Source organism: Ailuropoda melanoleuca, chromosome 5 (assembly GCF_002007445.2).
Source record: "Ailuropoda melanoleuca isolate Jingjing chromosome 5, ASM200744v2, whole genome shotgun sequence".
In the NCBI taxonomy this organism is placed as follows: domain Eukaryota; kingdom Metazoa; phylum Chordata; class Mammalia; order Carnivora; family Ursidae; genus Ailuropoda; species Ailuropoda melanoleuca.
This window is the reverse complement of record NC_048222.1, coordinates 81,663,612-81,690,177: the sequence shown is the minus strand read 5'-3', so window position 1 is coordinate 81,690,177 and position 26,566 is coordinate 81,663,612. Positions and strand designations below refer to the sequence as shown.

At 51.4% G+C, this 26,566-nt stretch overlaps 1 protein-coding gene across 1 annotated transcript in view; it reads left to right on the top strand.

Annotated features, from left to right (window-relative positions):
- The window catches only part of XKR6 (XK related 6), a 347,439-nt gene that overhangs the window by 266,286 nt on the left and 54,587 nt on the right, over positions 1-26,566 (top strand). The window contains exon 3 of the mRNA XM_034661724.1: positions 22,395-22,591. Within this exon, the coding sequence (XP_034517615.1) occupies positions 22,395-22,591 (197 nt within the window). The remainder of the gene's footprint in view (positions 1-22,394; positions 22,592-26,566) is intronic.

Genomic DNA, 26,566 nt, shown 5'->3' with positions numbered 1-26,566 from the left:
CCACCTTCTCCCTACGTCCTTACATGGCCTTCCCTCCTGTTTGTGCATGGAGGAGAGAGAGATCTCTGGTGCCTCTCTCTCTTCTTGTTAGGAAACCGATCCTATTGGATCAGGGCCTCACCCTTATGATCTCAACCTTAGTTACCTCCTTAAACACCCTACCTCCAAATAAAGTCACAGTGGGGCTAGTACTTCAACATTTGAATTTGTTGGGAGGGGGCACAATTCAGCCCATAGCAACCACCTTCTCACTGTGTCTTCTTCTGGTCATCCCTCAGTCTGTGTGTGTCTGTCTTACCCTCCTCTTCTTATGAGAATACCAGTCATATTGGATCAGGACCCACCCCAATGATCTCATTTATCTTAATTACCTCTTTAAAGATCCTGTTTCCAAATTCAGTCACAGTCTGAGGTGTCAAGACTTCAACATGTGAATTTGAGGTGAACACAATTCAGCCTATAGTGGACTCGTGGGTAGCCATTTCTGGGAGTGACTTCCCCGTAAACAGGATGACTTCATATTCCAAGGTGCCTGTGATAAATGAAGCTAGGGAGAGTGAGCAGGACCTCCATGGCTGTGGAAGGTGGTTTTGGAGATCCCAAGAAGACCAGCCTGGTCAGTGGTGCATGACCTTAAATGTCCCTGTGGCTGAAATTCACCGAGTCACACCCTCACAGCCCTCAGTTTCCTCAGCTATAAAAGGGGAATAATAATACCTATTTCATCTACATCATAGACTCAAGAGAAATGGTAGGTGGGGAAGTGCACTGAGTTCACATACATTGGCTGCTCTGCCTGCTTTGTGGAGAGGTGTGCCTTTTGGTCCAAGGATGGATTTCTGTGACTGGTCAGACAGATTTCTCTACAGAAAGGAGGCCTGTAAGAGTAAGCAAAGCCAGTCTTTCCTGTAGAAGAAAGGAGAGTGGGATCCACTCTGCAATGAGAGCCATTGTATTGTCTGAAACATGGCTTCCGGAAACCATCATTCCTTTTATTCCAAGCATTTATCTTTGTTTGGAGGGATAATACCTTAAGCCGTTATCATCTTAGTGTGAATTGGCCTGAACAATTTTCCTCCTTGGTGACAGGAAGGATTTGAGAGGCATGTGAGTCCTTTGTGAGAAGAGGGAGGAGCTGAGGATGGATAGGTGGGTTCCCAGCTAGCTCCTGGGGTAGGAGGAGTCCTGCTAAGCTGTCAGCTGGATGGTCTGGGCAGCACTAATCCACTGAAAGCTGCCTTGAAGACTAGGTTGATCACTGAATGACTTTTCCAGTGTTTTTCGTGGGGCAACACGTGGTCTCATTTATCCACTGATTTAGTCTACTCACTCCTTCCTCTATCCATCCCTCATTCCCTCCCTCCCTCCCTCCCTTCCTTCCTTCCTTCCTTCCTTCCTTCCTTCCTTCCTTCCTTCCTTCTTTCCTTCCCTCCTTCCTTCCATCAGTCTCAGAAAGTAGCTGAGCATGGCCATGAGCCTGGCCTTAAGTGGACAAGTCCTGCTCTAGGAGCTCATGATCTTGTAGAGGAGACAAAAGGAAAAACAAACATAACCCACAAAACTAAGACTATCTTACAGTGTGCATTGGGTGCTACAGTGACAGGTGCTGGGGGAGAAGGGGAACAGAGGAGGGGCACTGTCCCTGGGAGAGTGTTGATGGGGGAAGGAGACAGAGTGAATTCCCAGAAGTGATGTTTGGGTGGGGTCTTGAATAGTGAGGGGTTAATCAGTTGAAGGAGAAAGGGCATTTCCAGGATTCCATAGAACATGAACAAAAGGAAAGAGGAATGGTTTGGCTTAAGATGTGTTGAGAGAGGATGTCTTGCAACAGACAGGAGGGAGGTACAGAGGCAGGTGGCTCATGAGTCAGCAGCCCCACTTCCTCCCTGGAACAGGGGAAGTCTCAGCCACCCCAGCTCTGACCTTCTTGCTGGGCTGGTGGGCCTGTTGTTCACAGACAGTTGTGGCCTCTACGCCAGGCTCTGCCCAGTGGGGCTCTCTGCAGGGGTGACACCAGCTAGAAGGTGGCTGCATCCAGCACCAGGGAGGTCCAGGCAGTGTTAATCTAATGAAAGCTTCTGACTATCAGCTGGGGAACTAGACCCCAAATGAGGGAGGCTGCAGAAATGACTCAGTCACCCCATTCAGCCAGCATCAGCCAAGGCCTGCTATGTGCCTGCTGGGGTCTGCCGTATGGTCACAAGGATGGGATATGGGGCCACTAACTTCCTGGAACTTACAGTTTGGGGAAAGAGATAAACTTTAGGGATTCCACTAGATACAAAGTGATGGGTGGTACAGTATGGTGGGGACAGTGACCCCATGCAGTCCTTATCCTGGCCCTGCTCCCTGGGGAGTAGGTTTAAGCCCTTTTCCCTGTGAGGAGGACCATGGGTCTGTGTAGAGCCTGGCCCAGCATCATGGTACCCACCCTCTTCTCCAGGAGCCAAAGGAATCACCACATGGCCATTGTGTCCCTCCCACCATTTTGACAAGGCAACTTCACATTGAAGTGAACACGCAGGGCTACATGGAAGTGGGAAGGGGCCAGTGTGGGCAAAGAGACCAAGATCTTCAGACCTGGATCTCATCCCGCCTCTGTCACAGTGAACCTTAGACAACCCTCTCTGCCCTCCAGTTATTTCTTTATAAAAGAGGAGGCCCAGACTGGTTCACTCCCACATCCATGACACTTCCCTGGGTGTCTGTCAGAGAAACAGAGCCACATGGCTCAGGTTCACCTCCCAACTCTGCCACCTACCACTTGTATGGCCTTAGGCAAATTACTTGACTTCCTGGTGCATCAGTTTCTTCATCTGCAAAATGGGACCACGATGGAACCTACCTCACAGGTCATGTTAATTGAGTTAATACACACAACACACTTAGGCTTGTATTTGACATTGGTCTGCACACCATGCATGTTAGAAGGCAGAGAGAAAGAGAGCAAGGGAGGGAGAGACAGAGGGGCAATCCTGAAAAAGAATCACAAAACTGGAGCAATTATACTTTCTGTTTTCCAACCTTACTATAAGCTGTTGTAAGTAAGATGGTATGGTGCTATCATGAAGATAGACATGTGGGTCAATGGAACAGAATTGTCCAGAAACAAATCCTTACATTTATGGGCAATTGATATTTGTCAAGCATGCTGGGAAAATTCAATGGGGAAAGACTAGTCTTTGGGGCAAAGGGTGCTGGGACAACTGGTCATCCACATGCAAAAGAATGAAGTTGGGCTCTTACCTTGCATCTCACATAGAAACCATTAACATGGATCATAGAACTAAATGAAAGAGCTTGAGCTATAAAACTCTTAGAAGAAAACATAGGAGTAAATCTTCATGACCTTGACTTAGGCAAAGCATTCTTAGATATGACACCAAAACCACAAGCAGCAAAAGAAAAAAATGCAACAAGTGGGCCTTACCAAAATTAAAAACTTTTGTGCTTCAAAGAACATCATCAAGAAAGTGAAAAGACAGCCTATTGAATGGGAAAAATATTCGCAAATAATATATATGTAATAAGGGACTGGTATCCAGAATATTTAAAGAGCTCTTACAAATCAATAACAAAGAGACAAGCCAATTTATAAAAGGACAAAAGTTTTGAATAACCATCTCTCCGAAGAAGATACACAGATGGCCGATAAGTACAGGACAAGATGTTCAACATCATTAGTCATCAGAGAAATGGAAATGAAAATTACAATGAGATGTCACTTGACACCCACAAGGATGGTTAAAATAAAAAAGACAGATGATGGCAAGTGTTGGCAAGGATGTGGAGAAATTAGAACCTTTGCATGTTTCCAGAATGGTGTAACCACTCTGGAAAATAGTCTGGAAGTGCCCCAAAAAGTTACACTAGGGTTACAATATGCCTGATGATTCCATTACTAGGTATATAGCTAAGAACACTGAAACCACACATCCACACAAAAACTTGTACATGAATGTTCACATGCGGCATTCTTCATGGTATCCAAAAGGAGGAAACCACCCAAATGTTCATCAACTGATGAACAGAGAAACAAAAGGTAGTGTATCCATCCAATGGACTATTATTTTGCAACAGAAAGGAAAGAAGTATGGATATATACCACAACACAGAAGAACCTTGAAAGTGCTATGCTAAATGCAAAAAGCCAGACACAAAAGACCACATATTGCATGATTCCATTTCTATGAAGGCAACCCATAGAGACAGAAAATGGAGTAGTGCTTGCCAGGGGCTGTGATGAGAGGGGTAGGGAGTGACTGCTAGTGGTTTCGGGGTTTTTTTTGGCAGCAATAAAAATGTTCTGCCATTAGAAAACAGTAATGGCCTCACCTGGAGGCAGGTGGGACTTAGGCATGAGATGGGGCTCTGGAAATGCTGAGGAAGGGTGCAGGGGAGCTATGGGAGGCCATGCTGCACCCCCTGTGCTGTGGATCAGGAAAGGAAGAAACATCTGTATAGCTGGCTCTTCCTCCCAGCCTCCAGCCTGGCTCAGACTCACACCGAAGCTGATCCAAATCTCTCCTGGCCCACTGAAGGAGGTCCAGGGACTGGTGCCTGACTGTTGGTCTACCTGTCATGCCTCTGGCTCATCCAGGCATGGGGACCACATGCTGACTCTGCTTTGGCCCCCTCCCCAAGCTCAGGCTCCCCATGTCCATCTCAAGCCTAGTAAGGAGGAAACTGCATTCCTCCTGTCCCCTCCTCCACAGAGGCCACCAGCCATGTGTGGGCCCATTTCATGCTGGCTCAAGCTGGGGCTGGCCATGGAAGGGCCCTGGGCTCTCTAACAGCTGTCCCAATTGGGGTCCTCTGCCCAGGAGATGCTTGAGAGCACCACTCTGCTGGCTGCACCCCTTCCCAGAGAGATCGTCTGAGTAAAGGACACAGGATGGCCTGCTAGCCCCCCAGGCCAGGTCACATGTCCTCAGGTGTGCCCCTCACCCCAGGAGATCAGGTTCTGGTCCCAAATGCCCACTGATGGCATGGAAGGAGATGAGGGCAGTAAAGGTTGTCCAAACAGGCCTTCTCATTTTACAGGTGAGGACACTAGGGTCCTGAGAGCCCGAAGGACTTGTGTAAGGTTGCAGAGAGACATGGGGACAAAGATCAGAGAGATAATGGTAATGTGTAATGTACAATTAGCCACTACGTTATTTGGGACTAAAACCAAGTTCCTCCCAGATGAGCCCCAGGTAATCCCATGTCCCCTCACTCCTGCCCAGCCTCTAGACCCCCAGTGGGTGTCCTTGCTGCTCCTCCTCTAGCCATTCCCTTCTGGGAACCACTGACTGGGTGCTCCTTCTGCATATCTCAGCCCCTCACCCTACTCAGGTCCACGGTCCCCCTGTCACATCCGCAAAGGCCTCCCTTGCTGCGTGCAGGCGTGGGTGCGCCCATACACGCTCCTCCATCTCTGTCCCTTTAACAGTTTTATTTCTCCTGCAGCACTTATCACCCTAGGGAATGATGTTATTTGCTTGCTTTTTTGTTTTTGGTCTGCCTGCACCTGGAACGTGAGTTCCAGGGGTGGGGTGGGGATGAGGGCGGGATGCCATGTTGTTCCAGGGACTGGCCCAGGATAGCTTCTCCTGGGGAAACTGATGGATGAATGACCCCAACTGAGTAGCACTTGGTGGTTTTGCAAAAGCCTTCACAGAGGGATTTTAGAGCATGCTGCTGAAGTTCTGGGGCTCACAGTCAGTTCTGGGTGTGAGTCCCAGCTCCCCCATCCTTGCGCTGTGACCTTTGGCAAGTCACAGATCATCTCAGGTTGCTCCTGTGTAGAAAGGCACAGAAATAATACCTGTCTGATGGGACAGCTGTGAGGATTAATTAAGATGGCACATGAGAAACTTCTAGCAAACTGCCTGTCTCATAGAAATGTTCAACAATTACTCACAGGCGATCTTGGGAGAGGGATAGTATGGCCAATAAGTGAAGGTCTGTGGTGCTGGCCAACTGTATCATATGCGGTTCCCATCTCAAATTCTGTTCAGAATGTGCTGAGGTATGAATGAGTGAATTATTAAGCATTTTCTGTCTGTCTGAGGGAGGAGACGAGGCTGTTTCTGTTCTTGATATGTGTTCTTAGATGAAGACTGTTGTACAGACACATTATTTTCTTCACTCACACCTGCAGGAAGTTAAAAGAAAATCCACAAGAAATCCTTATCCCCATTTTATGGATGAAGCGATGATGTTGGTGTGCTTCTGGCCATCTCTGGGCTGGACAGTGGGAATGACAGAAAAGGCCTGCACCTGTGATTCCTGGTGCAGCCACCTTCTGCTCTGCCAAGGAGCCCCTTCTAGGAGCCTATGAAAGCTGAGAGGGCCCACTCAGCTCGTGCTGCCTCCTGGCCTTGGCCCCAGGAGGTGAGGCATCTCCAACCTGGCAGGTGACCTAGGCCCAAGGCTAGACACCATGTCCTGCGCCTCCCTCCAGCCCGGGTGGAGCTGGCAAGCGTCATGGTCAGAGCCAACTCTCACCCCTGCCCATATGGCTAAGGTGGTGCCCCCCCCTTATGACCTCTTCCATGTCACTGCTGCCAAGAAAGGGGGAAGGCAGGCCAGAGCTGAGTCAGCAAGATGGCCCGTTCCCCCTGGAGTTTATAGAACAGTTATGGAGGGTCTACATGGCTGCCCCTTAGAACTGGACATTTGGGAAGAACTGGGAAATTCTCATTCATCTCCTTACTTTACAGATGGGGGTCTGGGGTCAGGCAAAGGGGGCGAGGAGTCCCAGGCCCTAAAGCTGGTCAACTGCAGAGGCTTCCTGACTCTGAGCCAGTGCTCTTCCCACATTCCCGGGTGTCCCAGCTGAGAATGGGGACACTTTCAGGGAGCGAGCAACCTGAGTGCGAGGCTTACACAGAAGAATTCTGGCCTGGGTACAAGGGATCACCCCAGCCTTTGCCACCCTCTCTTATGCCTGATTTTGGGAGGCCTCCTGGGAAGGCCGGGCTGCCCAGGACCCTGGTGAGTGGGCCTTAGCCTGGCATCACCTGGCAATGCACTCTGGCCTCTCTGGCTGACACATGCCACCTCCACTAAATGTCTCTGTCTTTTCTATTTTTAGCTTACTTCCCTGGGCAGCCCCAGGAAACAATGCACAGGACGTTTTCTGGCTTCCTAGGCTGGAGACAGGCCTGGATACAGAAGAGGACTTGGAGGGGCTACACTCCTGGGAGACGCTGAGCCTCTCCCATCTCAGAAGCCTTGGGGTGGGTCGGTGGGGATGCTCTGGGAGGAGATGGCCCAAGTCCTGAAAGGTGACCACTGATCTGAAAAGATCTCTGACTAGCAGACCAGACCCTACAAGGTCTGCAGTGTCAATGTAGTGCCAGAGCCTGCAAACTCGTCTGGTCTTCTCTACTCGTTTCACTGAGCAGGAAACACAAGGGGTAAGAATGTTCCCAGGGCCACACAGCCAGGACATGGTGGCAGCAGGACACGGCAGGAAAACCTTGATGCCAGGGTCAAGTCCATCAGTGAGTGAGTCGTCACATGAGTTGTCCTCATCCATTCCTCACTCACCAATGGCCGTGTTTACAGCTGGAGGGTGGTTCCCAGAGCCTGAGTACTGAACTTGCAGACCACCGGGGTGGTGACTGCATCCTCCACTGGGACTCACAGAGCTGTGGGATGGGGAGGCACGATGCAAAGGGAGAATGGCGAGGATGAGGCTGGGTCCCCTGTACCTAGGGCAGCCCCTGGCATGCAGCAGAACTCGGTGATGTCTGTTGAGTGCTTGAATAACTTGGGAGGGGTCTGGATTTCTGCTCGTAGGAGTCCAAAAGGGAAAAGCTAAGGCCAATGAAAGGATACCATGGGAGGGTAAACCTGTGGGGTACATGATCCCCAAGAGGGAGTATGGGCAAGCCAAAGCCCTCCTCTAATGGTTCACATTCATTCACCATAGATCCACTGTGAGCTAGCGAGGGGGCCCTGGAGTGTTTTAGCCACACCCTGCACCTGAGGCTTATGATAAAGGCACAGGCACATTTTCCTGCCTCGTGAGCCGGGGCTCCCTGGGGCCACTGAACCGGTGGGGGGTGGGGGCCGTGTTTCTATGTTTATCACATGATCCCAAGCTCCTGGAAGAGGGCAGGTGACTTGCCTTTGGAGTCATGGACCCCTCTCAAAGTTATGAGGCACTACATACAGCCCTGAAGGATTTCCCTCATTTAGGAAGAGCTGATGTCCCCCATTCTACTGGGGAAGCCTGTGTGCGCGTGGGCTGCCTTGGGTCTGCCTTGGGTCCTGGGTATGCGGGCAGAGCAATACCGTGAGGGGCTTGTCATCAGGAGTCTTTATTCTAATTTGGGGAACAGCAAAGTGGCGTCTCCCATTGCGGGCATGGCCATGGCTCCACTTTCAAGCAGAAAAGCACATGGCAGCTCTAGTGACAGGATGGGCTTGCTCACCTGGTTGGAAAGAGCACGTGCTGGCCAGAGTGAAGCATCAGATGCAGTCATAAAATCATTCAGGACCGAGAACCTGGGCTGGGCCAGAGTGAGGCTTGAGGACAAGAGAAGGAGGGAGGAAGGGCGGGGAAGAGACCCTCTGAGATGCACGCTCCAGGTCCTGGATGTCCCAGTGGAGACTCAGGGCAACCCCGAGCCTGGAGGTAGGGAGGTTTTCCTTGCACCTGCCCTGGGCACTTAGAACATAAATGTATGAACTTTGTAGAGCTCAAGGATTTTACTAACAGCCTTCCTGATTGGTTTATTCTTCCATGAAACAAACACTGAATACCTACCAAGTGCACGGTGATGTACCATGCTTCTGATATGCAAAGATAAGCTGAAACCCCAAAACTCGGTCTCTGGCCTTCTGGGAGCTTATAATGGGGAACCAGAAGCATTTCTACAATATGACGTTTTCAAACTGTTTCAATATTTTTTTGATTTTTTTATTATATTACATTAGTCACCATACAGCACATCCCTGGTTTTTGATGTAAAATTCGATGATTCATTAGTTGCATATAACACCCAGTGCACCATGCAATACGTGCCCTCCTTACTACCCATCACCAGCCTATCCCATTCCCCCACCTCCTCCCCTCTGAAGCCCTCAGTTTGTTTCTCAGAGTCCATAGTCTCTCATGCTTCATTCCCCCTTCTGATTACCCCCCCTTTCTTTATCCCTTTCTTCCCCTACCGATCTTCCTAGTTCTTATGTTCCATAGATGAGAGAAATCATATGATAATTGTCATTTCAATATTTTTAATCAAGTTTCTTGTCAAGTCTCAAAGAAGCCCTGGTGGGGATATGAGGCAGGGGAGACTGGGGCAGTTTCTGCCCCGCATTATGCTCTTCTGAGCCCATGGATGTTGAAGGGTGCTTAGGCCACCCTTCCACCATGACTCATCCAGAAGACTAGTGGATGACATCCACTGAAGCCACCTCCCTTACCTGAAGCTTTATGCTGCTTTCCCCTGCTATTTCTCTTGGGCCTTTGCAAAGAAATGCCATTTCATGCCTGCTTTCCCAGATGTATGCCCTGAGCCAGCCACCATTGCTCAGCTGATGTCAGGGACACTGGAGAGAAGGGCTAAAAATAGCTCTGATTTGATGCGCTACTCTCAGGGGTGAGCTGGCAGCTAGCCCCTCCACCTTTCCTCCACACTCAGCGGGAGTGTGTGTGTGTTGGCGGGGGAGGGGAGCAGGGACTTCCAAGGTCAGCTAGGAAGTGGAAGGTTCTAGAGTCTGTGCTCATACTCAAAGAGAGCCCATGGCCCATAGTTGGGGTTGCGTGGGCACATGCATTCCTCTATGCCAGGCTCCAGGGCCCCTCGAGCCACCTGGGCCTGGCATTTCAGGTGGTTTTGAGGGAGTCGACAGGTGGACTTGTGCATGGACACATGTATATATGCTCATGTGGATGTTGGGTGCACGGTGCTGTGCCTGTGGTCAAGTGCTAGGGCCAAGAGGTCCCTGGGCAGGTGCACCTGCTGTCCTCCTTGAGCTGGGGGTGTCTGACATCTCACATCCCCAACTGATTTGCTTTTGTCTTCCTGAACTGTCCAGAGAGGGGTAGAAAACCTGTTTCATTGTAGCATTATCCTGCCAGGCTGGCTGGTAAGTTTTCTCTTGTGTACAACCCAAGTCTTTCCTACTTTTTCATTGAGCTCCTGGCCCCATTCTGGCCATCTATGTTGGGGCGTGTGCATTTCATGTATTTGAAGCTGGGCTTGCAGGTATCTCTCCACCAAATGAGACCGGTCTTCCATCAGTGCAGGGGCTAGATCCACCTTAGCACCCCTGATTGGATGTCACCGTGGTGGGCCAGGGCCACTGGGTGTACGGATACCTGTCCTGGGGGTCAAAATCTAGCTGGGAGGCATCTTTCCACATAAGTGACTTTGCCGCAGTGTGGGCTGCAAGCAGAGCTATTTTAGTGCAGGACAGAGGTCTCGAGGAGGGGAAAACAGGCAGGTGACAGAGCCAAACAGAGGCTTAAATTTGGCTTTCTAATTTGCACATACTCTGAGCCTCAGTTTCCTGATCTGTAAAATGGGGCTAATAGGTTATCCAACACAAAGAGTAAATGAAATGGAGAGGGAGGGGGAATGAGAAAAAGATAACAAACAGGAGAGTACAGTGTACGAGGTTAGAAGCAGCCTCTCTGGACCCCGGCTACCTGGTGTGAATCCCGGGCTCTATGTCTTTGGGCTTTCTCTTACTTCTGTTTCTTCAGTGTAGACAATTTTCAAGTTTTTGTGTTGAATGACTTAATATGAGTAGAGTACTTACATTGTGCCTGCCTTCGAGGGAAACCCAATAAATGGGAGCTATTACTGTACTGGGGACCCAGTATAAGGGGAGTCTGGGGAGGAAAATCATTTGCCCTTGACATGGAGTACGGCATGTGAAAGTGGGATTGCTCCTGCCTGCGAGCTGTGGGCTCCATGGGAAGGAACGGAGAGCCACACCTGTTGGCTCTCCAGCCAGTGGGGACAGTATCAACAAAGACATAGAAACAGGTGCACACCAGGAAGGTCTGGGGATGGAGAGCCATTAGGTGCAGTCAGGGAGCAGGGAGCAGGTGTGGGAGAGGGGTGGGGGTGGCAGGAGATTGAATCCTTGGATGCAGAGCCAAGGGGGAGCCACCCAGGTGACCAAATCTAGGTCAGCTTCAATGTCCTCCTCTGTAAAATGGGAATGGTGATAACAGTAATGGCAGAGGCTTGCAGGCTGTTCCCTGACCCTGTCTATGATGACTCAGGTGCTGACTCCCCCCTGCCCTCCAAGATCTGTGAATGATCTGGAAGGACTAGAAGGACTTTTGCTCTGTCCTGCTGCCTACTTCTGCTCCAAGACTACAGGAAACAGCCACAGAGCTTCCTACTGGGCACAAAGTCAAAGGCATGCAGGTAGGAGAACAGCTTCTATGCCCCAGAGCCTCGGAGCCCCCCAGCTGACACCTTCCTGAGTGGCCCTGGTGACCCGGCTCAGCAATTCCCAGCAGGCAACAAACCCTAGGCTGGTGAGGTTTCCAAACAAGCCCTGTGAAACTTGCTTCCCCCACCCCTCCTTTGGGCCAGTCTCTCCTACAGCCACTGCATGACCACCGGCCCTGGATCCTTCCAGCCCTGGGATGTGGTCAGGAATGGAAAGGACGCATGAGAGGCAGTGCTTCCACCCCAGGAAGGATGGGCCAGACAAGAACGCAGGTCTTGCAATGGCACAGCAGCCCCCAGCCCCTGGACTGCTTCCCTGACAAGTCAGAATTCCCAAATAAACCAGGCGCAGGTGGGGTAGAGCAGAATATATGTGAACAGAGTTTCGGGGTCCTTTGCGAGTTCAGAGAGCAGTGAGCCCTTGGGTGCTTTGGTGTCAGCCAGGCCAGCTTTGTCCTTGATATTGGGGGTGGTGTGTCATCGGATCTGGAAATCCCTGAACCCTCTCACTTGTCATCCGCCTGGCACCGCAGCGCCCCTGTTCTCTGAGCTGGCTCACAGCTACCGAAGATGGTTCAGCAGCTGGATGTGGATTCGGCTTTTCCTCTGTCCTGTGCGTGCGCCATCCTCCCCAAGGAGGCTGTGATGACAGTGAATGGCCAGGAGCAGGTGGCACTGGGGGGGTCTCAGGGGGAAGCACAAGGGGAGACCCCCCACCATTCTCCAGGGTCGGCTGGGACACAGGGATGCAGTTGTGTGCCTACAGGTGTCTGTATAGCCGAGGCTTAGAGGTGTGTAGCACACACATGTATATGGCACTTTGTACGTGTGTGTCTCTGTGCTGTGCGGGACACACTGCATCGATGTAGTGTGGCTGTGTGAGCGTACGAACGTCATGTGTAGTTAGCATGTACACACCGGGGATGTCTCCGTGCAAAGTGTGAGGACACTGTGAGTACAGTGTGCGTGTGTGTCTGTGTGTGGTGTTGGTGTGGAGTGGGTTCTTGAGGGTGGAGCGTGTCTGAATGCAGGTGCGTACGAGTGTGTGTTTGAGAGAGCATGTGCGCCACACCCACGCAGGTAAGGGTCAAGGTGCATCATGTGGTCCTGGAGGCATGGTTACTTGTATTTAAATGCAACAAAAATGTAAAGACATTTTTAAAAAATAGTGAAGAGCTCTCCAGGTGAATGACCATATTATTGTTAGTTTCAGATAAAAAGTATGTCTTGAGTTCGAGGTCAGCTTTCCGAGTCTTTCCAGAAAGAGCTGGACACTTCTTGGCCACGGAGGGGTCAGTGTGTTGACCCCATCATGGCTACCCTGCAGGCCTGGTTGCTGGCGGCAGAGGCAGCCCTGGTTCAGGGGGTCCACAGCCCTGGACAGGCTGTTGGGGGCCTGAGTGCTTCTATGGCCTTGGCCCAGACCCACTTCTAGGCTTTGGGGTCCTCCTTGGTGAGGCAAGGCCCTGATGGGTGGAGTGGTCTCATACTGCCAGCCTCTCTAGCCTCCTCACCTCGGGGCTCTCAGGGGCCACCAGGTAGCATGGCCACCCAGATGGTGGGCTCTGAGCTCTGGAGGTGGGGATTCGGCCCAGCCCTGCTACCTCATTCAGTCAGCAGATGTTCTGCCAGCTCCTTCTGTGGGCTGGGGGCTGACCAGGGGCTGGGGCACAAGGGGTGCAAAGCTGAGCACAGTGCCTACTCTCCTGGGCTTACGGTCCCACAGGAGTGACAGGTCTTAACTACCACACACACACACACACACTCACACACACACACAGCAGCCCCATGGTCATTGCTACAAAGAAAGCTTCCCAGGGCTCTGGGGGCTGCACATGCCCAGGGTCAGCAAACACTGGCTGGGTGGAACCAGCAAGTTCCTGACAGCCTCCTCATCTCCAAAGGCGGGCAGTGGTGCCTGCCTCCTGCAGTTGAGGGGAGTAGGTGTGCAGTTAGATGAGATGGTGCAGGTAAAGCCGCAGGCCTGGCGGGTGCTGAGTGGCTGTTACTACTCTACTCTGAGCTGTTGTGTTGTTGTTACACTATCCTCTATTCCTGCTTCCAAGTATGGACCCTGCAGACATTCTGCAGTTTGAGACTTCTGGAGAAATGAACAGCCATTTGGAGAGAAGGGGGAGCGAGGGTGGGTGGAGGGGTGTTTAGGGGAAGGAGTGAGATGAGAAGGGCCAGAAAGGCAGGATGTTGTTCAGCTGGTGGGGGGAGGCTGTAGGCAGGGAGGCAGACACAGGAGAGGGTGGAAGGAGGACAGAGCCTTTGGGGTGGTGGGGCTCCCGGTATCACGAAGGCAAGGAGGAACAGCCCCCTCGTTGGGCTCTTCCCCACTGAGGTCTGCCTCCCCAGGAGCCACTGAACCTCTACGGCCCCCTCCCTTGATGTGTGAGGAGCCTGGTCTTGTGGCCCAGCCCTGTGGGCCTCCTGGCAGCTTGGCAGCCGGGCCCAGAGCTGTGTCCTCGCATGACCTAAGCCTCAGCATCCCATTTGTCCTGAGCCAAATGCATGTCGGTCCAGGGCCCAAGAGGACAGCCCATTGCAAGGAACCAATTGCATCTCTGTGCTGGCTGAAGGGAAGAGGTTGCCCTTCCAGTTGCTTGGATGGGGGAAGCGGGGAGACAGGGGCCCCTGCCAGCTAGGGAAAGAGGCGATGTGCTGACCGGAGGGTCATCAGCTTATGGGTGACAGCTCATGTGGTGGCCTCTGTGTCAAGTCCTGTATGTCCTGGGTAAGTTCTACTGCTGTCGACCAAGACACGCTCCTCGAGGTGGGATGCCAGAAGCCCCACAGGGAGGGCAGGAGCTATGTTGTGCGGTTTGTTTCAGCTCTGCCATCAGACTGCGTCTGCAGGTGAGGCAAAAAGGTGGGGGTCCACCACCACTCTCCACCCCTGCCCCTAGAACCTGGCCTCCCCTCCCCACCGGGGTTGGCTCTGCATCTGTGGGCTGTAGGTGAAATGCAGGGGCGGCCACAGCCTCCATCTGGCCTCCGCCCAGCAGATTTCTAGTGGCTTCCTGGGGTCACAGTCCTTCCCTGACGGCCATGTGGGCTCTGGAGGGGCGGCCCTATCACAGTGACACCGGCTTGCCCTGAGCCAGGACACGTGCATGCGGAGGAGGAAGGCCGGCCTGGGGCTATTTGGTACTTGCAGATGGAGTCCTGCCCCTGTGCCAGCAAGACCTGTTTATACTTCCTGCTTCCGGACCTCATCCTAGGTTCTGCCTTCCCTTCCTTAGGGAAGCTTTAGGGACTAAGGCCAAAACAGAGGGGGGCCTGAGGCGCCACCCTCTTAGGCCACCAGCACTCCCTGGGTGGAATAGAAGAGCTCACAGAATTGGTTTCCTGAAGAAGCCAGATGCTCAGTGAGCAGTGGAAGCTGGACAGTGCTAAGACCCTTACCTGAGTCGACAGTCAGATCCCTGGCCTCACCCCAGCAGCCCCCGCAGCAGCTCATTTGTCCCTGGGGGCCTCTGGGGTAGGACTATGGGGCCGGCTCTGCCTTAGATCCTGGTAGCCCCTACACAGGTATTCCCTACCCAGGCTTAGGGCAGACCCCGGGAGGTGAGTCAGTGCCCTGTGGCCATTCCTTCTCCCAGCTGCGGTGCCATCAGCAGTCTTGTCCTCAGCCACCAGGTGCTCCGGGCCAGGCCCAAGGAAGGGAGGCAGGAAGTCCTGCTGCTTCTCCTTTGCTTGGGCTCTTCTGCCCTCCTAGCGCGTAGGCATTTTGAGTGTTCCGTACCTATTCTGGGTACAAGTTCTTCGTTGTCTTCGTGGGATATGTGATTTGCAAATATTTTCTCCTGTTCCCAGCTTGTGTTTTCATTCTCTTAATGTCATTCACAGAGCACAAGTTTTTAATTTTGATGAAATCCAATTCGATTTTTTCCTTTTATGGATCATCCTATTTCCAGGAGCTCTTCGCGAATGCGAGATCACAAAGATTTTCTCCTGAAAGTTTTATGGTTTTAGCTTTGAATCTCTGATACATTTTAAGTTAGTGGTTGCGTGGGAAGGACTCATTGTGCCCACATCATTTGTTGAAAAGACTATCTTCTCTCCATTGAATTATCTTTACACCTTCAATCAAAAATCAGTTGCCCTATATGTGTAGATTTGTTTCTGGACTCTTATCTGCTCCATTGATCTGATTCTCTCTCCTTGCCAACACCACACTGTCTTACTGTAGCTTTATAGTAAGTTCTAAAATCAGGTAGTGTGAGTTCTTTAAATTTATCTTTTTTTTCCTCCCAAAATTCCATTGGCTGTTCTAGTTCGTTTGCCATTCCATATAAATTTTAGAATCTGCTTGTTTATATCTGCAAAAATTACTGCTGGGACCTTTACTGAAATCATGTTAAATCTATACGTTAATTTATAGAGAATTGTCATTATATATCATCACTATATTGAGTCTTTCAACCCATGAACATGGTATGTCTATCATTTAGATTTTCTCTGATTTTTTTTATTAGTGTTTTGTAGCTTCAGCATACAAACCTTGCACATTTTATTAGATTTATTTCTAAGCATTTCATTTTTTGGAGCTAATTTAAGTGGTATATATTTTTTAAATTTCCATTTCCAATTGTTCATTCGAACTCTACAGAAACATATTTAATGTTCGTATGCTGACATTGTATCACGAGAGTTTGCTAAACTTATTAATTAATTCTGTGAGCTTTTTTTGCATATTTCTTGGGATTTCTCATCTAGATAATGATGTCATTTTCAAATAGGGACAACTTGACTTCCTTCTTTGCAATCTTTACATACTTTATTTCTTTTTTCGACTTATTGTACTGACTGGGACTTCTAGTATGATACTGAGTAGTAGTGGTAAGAGTAGACATCGCTGCCTGTTTCTGATCCTAAGAGGAAAGAATTCAACTTTTTATCTTTGAGTATGATATTAATTCTGGGTTTGGTGGGTGTCCTTCACCTGTCAGGTTAAGGAAGTTCTCTTTTATTTCTAGTCTGTTGAGAATTTCTTCTTTTTTTTAAAATCATGAACCGATGTTGAATTTTGTCAGATGCCTTCTTTCTGCATCAATTAATGTAATGTGTGTTTTGCCTTATTAATATCATTGATTGCATGGATTGATTTTTGCATGTAGAAGCAGCCTTACATTCACTCCCAAGATCAACCCAACTGGCTATTGTATATCATTCTTTCTATATGTTACTGGATTTGATTTGCTAATGTGTTGTTGAGGCCTTTTGCATTTTTGTTTATGAGGGATATTGTCTGTAGTTTTATTTTCTTATACAGTGTTTGTCTGGCTTTGATAGCAGAGGAATGCTTACCTCATAAAATGAATGGGAAAGTGTTCTTTTCTCTCTTACATTTTTGGGGGAAAAAGTGTAGAATTGGTGATATTTCTACTTTAAATGTTTGGTAGACTTTATTTTTCTGAATGAGGATTCTTTAAGTTTTGGCCCAAAAAACCATCTGGGGCCTTGAGAACAGGTTGTTCTGTATAGTCAGAGGTTTCAGAATACTGTTTCTGAGAGTGTCACGAGAAGTAGCAGGTGACTGTAGGCCCAGAGAGCAAATCTGTTCAACCTCCTGCCTCTTTCAGAAATCACTTATTTCCTATCCTCACCAGTTTTAGGCAGACCTACAGCTAACTCCCAGTGGGGCAACATAGTTTGGGTAAGACCTTCTTTGATTTGCCTGAACTATGACTGGCTGTGTGCCTTTAGGGAAACCACTCTACCTCTCTGAGCCTCAAATGAGCCAATGGGGAAAAGAAGATAACAAAGTATCTTCCCTCAAGGGGCTGGTATAAGGGTAAGAATGTACTCAAATGACTAGAAAGTTCTTCCAGAGGCAGATATAAGGAACCTTAAACAATTCCATGGTTTACAAAGTACAAGGAAGACACAGAACTGGGGAGGGGAGAATAAGCAGAGTTAGCTGAAGGAAAAATGGGAGGGGAGCACCTCAGGAGGCAGCAATAGCTGTCCTCTGAGCCTTCTGTTCTCCCGGATAGTGTCACAGGCATTTGAGCCCCTGTGACCCTCAGAGGGGGCATGATTACATGGGATCCCACTCTGGGCCAGGCATTTCAAAGATATGGAAGCTGAGGTTCAGAGAAGTTAGGAGATGTCCCCCAAGGTAACACAGCCAGTGGGAGAATTGGACCAGAGCCCTGGTGGTCTGCTTTTCCACTCTGGCAAGGGGAGCAAGGTGGACCAAGTTCAGAAGAAAAGAGGCAAATGGCCCATCCCTGGTTGGCACATGGGTAAGAGTTAAGAGCACTGGCCCTGAAGTCAGACTGCTGGGCTTGAAGTCCTGCTCACCCACTTACCTAGCTGAGTAAACTGAGGAACATTGGTTAAGCACAGTGCTGCAGTTTGCCATCTGAAAAATGAGAGTAATATTGCATCTACCTCAGAGGCTGTTGTGAGAATTAAATGAATTCATAAGTACGAAATGCTCAGAACAGGGCTTGGCACATGAATGCCATACGACCATCAGCTATTATTATTTATAAAGATGCTAGGCCAGACTTCAGACTCAATGAAGCCACTCACTTAAGGAAGGATGAAGTTGTAAAAACGCTGGAAGCTTGAGGTCTGCCTCCCTCTGTGATCACGCATCACATGGACACAGCCTTGGGAGTGACTGGCCCAAGGCCACGCAGTCCTGCAGACTAAAGACCAGGCCCAGCCTTCCTGAGCCATCGCTCTATGATAACCCGCTGTCTCCCTGCTTTTAGACCCATGCATTTCACGATCCGATGTTCTTAGGAGAGAGATGGCATGACAGGTGCCATAAGATGTGGAAGCAAATCCGGGAAGAGAGTTGGACGTCTTATCTCCTGAACTAATATCCAGGACATGGTGAGCTCTTGGAAACTTCCAGGAAATGGGGAAGATGAGGATTTTGGAGGAGCAGCAGCTTGCCTTGTAGGGACTCAGCACATCCAGCCCTGCCCTGGGCCTCGCCTGCCACCTGCACCCCAGTGCTGTCCACGGAAGGGTACAGGCCTTAGGAGGCTGCCTGCTGGGGATGAGATCACCTCGCAGAGCAGCTTTCCTGCTTCGCTTAGGGTCTGGCGCCACCTTGTGGCCACATTTCGCACAGGGGCTGGAGGCTTAGCAGAGGCAGCTGGCTGGGCGGCCTCAGAGGTCACCTAGACCCACTCCGGATTTTACACGCACCCCCAGTTACAAGGACTCAAGGAGAGAGGAGGAGGGTGCAGGAGCCAGAGGGTGTAGAATTAGGTAGAAGGCACTCGATTGGGAAATCCTGAACTGGATTCCGCGATGTCGCTCCCACTACAAGGGTGGGAGGCTGCATGAGCTGGTGTCTCAGGAGGAATGATTTCCAAATTTGGTTTTGGACTTGATCCTGGTGCACTCTGGGCTGCCAGCATCTGTTTGCTCATCAGCACAGTGGGAGAGGATCTGGCTTTGCCCACTCCCACCCTCGTTTCTTCCCATACCTTGCCATGCGCTCCCAGAAGAAATTCAAGGTTGGTTTCTCTGACAGATATTATAGTCGGGTCAGCATGTTCTGGGCTCAGTGCCTTCCATTTCCATGGCTAGGACGGGCATGGAGGCCTGTGGCTTGGGGAAATGGGGGTGTAGGGAGCAGATCGAGTATTCCTTTTGCCCTGGTAGGGCAGACCGAGGTGAATGAGTGTTGATGTTACCTGGGCCCATGCCCTGGATGAGTAGGCTGGGCTCTGCTACATAGTCATTCTTCCACTTTGGGCCACCTTGTGAGGCTGGGAGAAGCAGAGTCTGTGGTCTGAGTGTACCCCTGAGGGAGTATAAATTTGTGATCTGGTGCCTGTGGGAGTCTGTGGCCCAAGGCATGTGTGCTGCAGCTGCCTCATGTGGGTAGAGCTCAGTTTTGGGTCATGGAACCCACACCTGACCTGTGAGACCCACTGGGCACATGGTTGTTCTGGGTGCGTATGGAGCTTTTGGACTCCAAGCCCTGACCTCAGCCAGTGCACCTTTGTCCTCCACTGCTCTGCCTTCCCAGGCCACCATCAGATCTGGCCAATTCAACCCTTCCCTTCACCCTGGTTGCTCCCCCACCTCTCCCAGACCACCTGTGACCCTGTCTTCTTACAGCAAGCCTCCCCTGCCCCAATTAATCTTTGCCATGACTTCTTCCGGTTGGTCCTTTCCCTCAGACCCGAAATTGTGACACTGCTTTCCTCTCCTTTCTCTCTTTCTCTCTCCGTTCCCTCCCACTTCTCTCTCTCTCTGTCTTTCTTTATGTGTCTCTTCTCTGTGAGTATGTGTTTCTCCCTGTCCGTCTCTGTATCTCTCTCTGTGTCTCTCTGTCTCACCATCTGTCTCTTTTTCTCTGTATCTCTTTCTGTCTCCCTCTGTTTCTTTGTCTCTATCTCTCTCTCAATGACCCTGGAGTTTTCCAACAACATCCCTACCCTTTCCCCAGCCTCCTCCTGGTCCCTCAATTTGGGGAAGATGACTCGTGGGACGCACCACAGCCAGTACATGACAGAACCTGTACAGAACCAGAAGTCAGTGCTCCATTTCACTCTAGAGCCTGTTTCCCCACGAGTTAAAGACAATGACCAGATGTGCCCCATGAGGCCTGGCAGGACTCCAGCAGAGGGCTGGCCTGGTGAACCTGCTGCCCCCACACCAGACCCACCTGGAGCGGCACTGCCCTCAGCCCTTGCCCCCAGCCTTGCCTGATTTAGTTTCCAGCAGGACTGTTGCTCTGCTCACTGCAGGGAGGGAGCTGGGAGGGAAATACGGTGTCCATCCCAGCTTCCCTGGGTGGGTGTCTTCAGAGAAACTGTCAAGCAAAGGCTCTTAAGGATCCGTATTACTCATCTGGTGTGGGATGGGTGCTCCTCGTTGCCAAGGTGTTTGTTGTAGGTAACACCAGGGGTATAGTGGGGCTGCACTGCATCCTGGTGCATAGGTCAGGGGACCCTGGAGCGCTTGTTCAACGATGGGGCCAGTACACGATTAGCGCTCTGGAGGAAGGCCTGCCATTTGAGAATTGGAGAGGAGCATCTCTTTACAGTCTTCAGCTATTTTATAAATGCGTGCTTTTGCGTCTTTGCTTCTAAAGTGTGAGCTTCTGTAACATCGAAACACGGTCTTGGACTACTCCCCGCTCCTCCCATTGCTCCAGGGTGGGGGAGATACAGAGCCCCTCTCAGTGACTGGCTTTATGATGCTGTTCATGAACTTGCTGCAAACTTGGGTGTGGGCTACCTTCACAGTGTCGTGACAGTGCTGTCCCACCAGGACCCTCCAGCCTTGGAGGACAGGAGTCTTCCTTCTACATCTATTGGCCCTGGGGAGATGGTATGAAGAGTAGACAAGCTTCTGTGCTCCTCAAGAGATAGAAAAGACACAAGAAAGGAGGGGGGAGAGAGTGGGAGGTGGGGTTGGAGGGGAAGGCAAGGTCCCGTGAGCCCTGAGAGGGGTTTGGATCTTATTCTAAGCATTATGGGAAGCCGTGGGAGGGTTGAAAGAAGTGGGGGGGATAACATGATTGCATTTATGATTTTCAAAGAGCACCTTGGGCTGCTGTGTTCTGGGGCAAGAGTGGACCCTGGGAGGCCAATTAAGAGGCTACTGCTTTGATTCAGGCAAGAGGGGTGATAGCGGGGATCAGGCTGGGGGTGGTGATGGGGTCAGAGAGGAGGGACTGCCTAGCAGCCCAAGTAAGCAGCTGACGGTGCCTGAGGACAGCAGGGACCACATCGTATATCAACCCTGCTCTCTCAACCTCGATGATTCAGGCTTAGTGTTTTAGAGGACACAGTGATATACATTACCAGGGAACAGTCAAGGTCAAACACATGGTTCTGTCGCGTTGGCTGTGGCCCTTGGTGTGTGGTTCATGTTCCTGATCCTAAGTGGATCCTGAACCTCACTTTCCTGCTGGTCCTGCTGGCCTTTCTGGCCCGGGCTCAGCCTCAGAGACCACTGGCTGACTTAGATGGTACCTTTCATCCTCCCCTTGACTGTGGCTTAGAGACAACTTCCAAAAGTTCAGGTGTAAATGAGCCATGGGGGACCTAGGATGCATGTCCACCATGTGTGTTATCTCCCTGATCTCTCCCCCCCAACCCCGTGATGCTGACTCTTTTCTCCATGTTAAAGAAGGGTAACAAAGACTCAGAGTTGGAGTAATTCATCCATGATCGTACAATTAGCAAATGACAGAGCCAGCATTTGAATCCAGAGCCTGTACCCTCCACCTATGCCCACTTTCTTTGCTGCTTGTCCCTCTCGGACGGAGCCAGGTCAGCACGTCAGAGTGACTGTGTCCTATGCCACCCTCAGACAGAGGCTCCATTGCGGGTTCCGTGTCTCCCTAGTGGAGAGCTTGAGTTTGGTGTCCGGGGGCCAGCTCCTCGTTGTCCCACCATCCAGCTGTGGAGCCTACGCCGGGATGGCGCAGTGGCTCCCTGTCTGCCCTACATGGGAGTTACACCCGTCTGGCACCTGGGACTCTGGCACCAGGGGGCCAGCCAACCAGTGTACTTAGGAGCTTCACAAATGCTACCTCCCTCTCCTCCTCCCCCAGAGAGGGGCAGGGCTGTGCAGTAGAGGTGAAATCCTGCTGGAATGTTCCCCCTGGGGTCCTAAGTATGAGAAAGATCACATGTCCTCGGAGCTCAACTGTGAAGCTTCACTGGCAGGCCCTGGGAGATCTGGTCCCACTCTTTCATTTCTCATTTTTTTAGATGAGTAAACCAAGGCCAGGAAGGGGAGGACTTGCCTAAGACCCCCTCCCTGGCCTGTCTGCCCCCACTCCACCCCCAACTCCTCCACCCCAAAGCCTTAGCACCCTGTCTGCGGGCTGGGGAAAAAAACCCTAGTCCAAGCATCTGGAAAACCTCAGAGCGAAGGAGAGGACATGGGCACAGGCAGACTTGATTTTGGGGAATGGTGTGATCCTTCCACGTTCCTTGCCCCTAACCACGCTCTGTGTGTTCTTTCTTGTTCTCTCGGCAGGTATATCCGCACCATGTACCTGGGGATTCAGAGCCAGCGGCGGAAGGAACACCAGCGACGCTTCTACTGGGCTATGATGTACGAATATGCAGACGTCAACATGTTGCGCCTCCTTGAGACCTTCCTGGAGAGCGCCCCCCAACTGGTGCTACAGCTCTGCATAATGATCCAGAAGAACAGCGCTGAGACGCTGCCCTGTGAGTGTCCCCCCCACCCACAGGAGGCTGGGGAAATGACCTTCTTGTGGGCTGGGACAGGGGCCCGCTCTCCAGCTGGGGACCACCTGGTGACTGCCTCCTGCACACTCAGTACCTGCACACCGTACGGGCATTGCCCATCCCAATCCCCGAGTCCCCGTGATGCCCATGCCACCATGTGATGTGAGCCAGCCCACACCAAGAGCGTGTGAGTGGTACAGACGTTCTTCATACCCTGTGTGCAAGCCTGCCGCACCTGCTCATGACCACTCTGTTCTATGAACAGAGCAGAGCCAGGCGCTCAAATGTCCCTGGGAGCAGAAGAATGGAGTGCCCTGGCTCTCCAATCTGGGGGAAATGGCCCCTTTTCTTCAGTGCTGGTCTGAGCCAAGGTGTTTGCACATCCTTGGGATGGGGGAGATGGCCTAGGGATGGCATGTAACAGAAGACTAAATCACGTTAGGCAATGCCAGCAGTTTTAGATATTTTTAAGCTATAGTGCTCTTGCTTCAAACCCAAGTTTATGTAGCAAGCCCATTTTAAAACATGCTCAAACAGCTTTGTTCTAGTGAGATAGGAGTAGGGGCCCCAGAACCAGCACCCCACCCACTGGCCCCACCCCCTTCATGGCCCCAGATGGTCTCCAAGGAAACCCAGAAGCCCCCAGAGCCCAGTCAGACAGTACTGGCCTCTACAGCAGCAGATGTCTCTAGGCGCCACCTGATTACCTGAGAAGCCCTTTTGAGGTTACACTTTGTGGGTCGAGGCAGAGTCTCACACCAGATCCCCGATGGTCAGACAGACTACAAGTGCCATGGTTGTGTCTCAGAGCATATTTCAGGGGGACTGGAGCTCCAGCAGGGGAGAAGGTCTAGAATGAGAAGGGGCTGAAGATGGCATCATGCAGGGGACACTGGGAACATTTAGTCTGAGGAAGACTTGGGATGCATGAATCCCAACATTTGAAGGGATGTCAGGGGGAGGATGGTCATCCCAAAGAGATGGAGGAAGCTACAGAGAGAGTGTTATCTGTTCAACATGTAGCAAACATTTCAAACAGCAAGAGCCATCCAGTGATGGAAAGAACATCTCATCAGGTAGTGAGTTTCCTGTCACTAGGAATGCTCAAGCAGAGATGCTGCTGAGGAGACTCAGCCCAGAGGTTCCTGACTCCAAAGGGCATGAGCTTGTATGATCTGGGGTAGGAAGACAGCTGCTCTCCATGCCCCACCTTTCCTGGCCTCTGAATGCCACAGCTCCTCTAGGTGCTCCAGTGGACCCTCAGCGCCACATGTTCATGAACATCTGCAGAGTGCTCTCCAGTGGGCACCTGCTCCCTGCCCCCACCTTACCCCAGGTGGTCTGCCAAAGGCAGCCAAGCTCTGGCCTTAATGGAACAGCTTTGCCTCCTTACCTTTTCCAGACTGGCTGGCCCTTTGCAATCTGCATTCCCCTAGTCACTTATGCAGAAAGGGAGTTTCATCTTCAAAGGCCAGCCAAAGGTTCAAGCCAGTGAACTTGATCGTGACATTTAGAGCCCAAGGACCTGGTCCTAAATTCAACTCTGCTGCCAACAGAGTCCCCCACCCTCTGGGAACTTGGCTCCCAGCTGAAGCCTCCTGCCCACCCCCAATCCAGGACAGCCCCACTGGAAGTGCCCCCAAGGGAAAGGAGTCTCTGTCCCACAGAATGCTGGCTGCTGTCCTGCCAACTCCTCACAGAAGCAAGGAGTGGGGGGATGTGGGGAACTTTGAGGAGCAGCGCCCACTGTTAGGAGGTGGTCTCCCCCAGCCCCTGGGATCAGCTTCTGGAGCCAGGGCCCAGCCTGAGTCTACAGCACCAGGGACCTGTCCCGGAGAAGGGCTGGAAGGAGATAAATAATTAGCTCCACTGGGGTATCCGGACACTAAACAAGAAGCCACACTGAAGATGGCAGGGCTGACAGTCCATCTGGTCTGTCCATTCTTTTTTGGGTAGACTCCCATTCACATGCACAGACATACTGCCACTGACAACAGGAAGACTAGGGAATGTGGGGACCCAGTCTTCACGGTGCCCGCGGAGCCAGGCCATCTGCTTGGGCAGTGAACTGGTGTGACTGCCCACACTGAGGCCCTGGGAGTCCCTGCTTCTCCAGACCTTGGAGAAAAGTGTGCAGCATTCAGAGAGTACCATTTGTTTCAGGACCAAGATAATCACTCAGTGATTGATTCTGGAGCAAAACCAGTGTCCCAGGATCTGACACGCATGTCCCTGGCAGTGGCTGAGGTGCCCAGGGTTGGGCACAGTGACTGTGCCTGCTTGCTAGAGCTGCCACACCTGCTGCCTTCAGATCCCCAGGCTGCAGCTGCCCCGCCCGGGGCAACAGGCTCTAGGGGACAGATTGCGGCAGGGGCTGGGGAGGGCCCCTCTCACTCCCATCTGAGTCTTCCTTTTTCCAACTCTGTTGCAGTCTGAGACCCCATCTAAACCGTCCTTTGCTGTGTCAGTTTCAAATCTCCTTCCAACCCCACTGTATCTCCAGGGCAGCCAAGTTATCCTTCTTGAACTCTCAGCCACACCCTAGCACCCCCAAATAGATGGAGCAGGTGGCAGGGTGATGCGGGGGTTTAGCTCCCGATAGGACATTCATTACAGACCAAGATCCTGGTCACCACTTACGCCCTGCTGTGATTTTAGACATTGCCTTTCCCCTTTGCAAGGCCTCCTTTTCTGCTTGGTATCATGGGGAGGATGGCAATAATACCTAAGAGTTAGGGGAGATGCAAGAATGTAATAATGCATGTGGGAGGGAGTTAAGATGGCGGAGAAGTAGGGAACTCCTTTTTCAGCTGATCCCCTGAGTCGAGCTGGATAGGTACCAGACCAGCCTGAACATCCACGGAATCAGCCTGAGATGCAGGAAGATACATCTGGATCTCTACAAATGAACATCTCCAGCGCTGAGTATTGAGGTATGAAGCAGGGAGCCATGAAACTGCGCACAAATATCGGAAGATAAATGGAAGGGGGAGGGAGTCACTGCTTTCAGGCGCTGGGAAGTGGTAGCCACCTGCACGGGGGAGTGGCAGGACTCGCAGATGGCACCCACGAGACAGCAGACTGAGACCGTGAACCGGGAGTGCATGCCACCAGACTTCTCACAGAACTCCAGAACTCTGGTGTGCTCACTGGATCCAGACTGAGACCGGGAGCTCCGGGAGCACGCGGGGGTGACTGGTGGCTGGCAACTGGCGGTGTTAGAAACACAAAGGACAGAGACGTGCCGGCCCGGGAAGTGAGGGCTGGGACGCCGGGTGTGGGGCACACATCCCGGGATGCTGCAGGGTTAAGCAGCACCAACAGAATAAGAGTTAAAGTGGCCAGAACATCAGTGGAGAATGGTCCGTGAACCCCCTGTTCTGAGACAGAGGCTGAGATTCGGCCGCTGCTGCTCTGACTCTCAGAAGAGGCACAGCAAACCACCAGGGAAAGCCGCCAGAGAACAAAAGCCTGGAAATACTGGCTCACAGGGTGCCCACCCCCATCCCCCCTCGCAGGGGACACAGAGACTCTACCCAAACAGGTTTGCCTGAGTATCGGCGCGGCAGGCCTCTCCCCCAGAAGGGAGGCTGAAAAATCATAAGCCCACATCCCTAAGATCCCTATAAAACAAGGGCGCACAGCCTGGGTCCCGGTCAATAATTTGGGCCCTAGACTACCCCACAACCTCTCCTCATCAGAATGACGAGAAGGAGAAATCCCCCCCACNAAATCCCCCCCCCAGCAAAGAAAAGACAATGAGTCTGTGGCCTCTGCCACAGAACTAATGGATATGGATATAACCAAATTATCAGAAATGGAATTCAGTGTAACAATGGTCAAGATGATGTGTAGACTTGAAAAAGGTATTAACAAAAATGTTAATGAGAATATAGAATCTATAAGGGCAGAAATGAAAGCGAATCTGGCAGAAATTAAAAATTCTATGAGCCA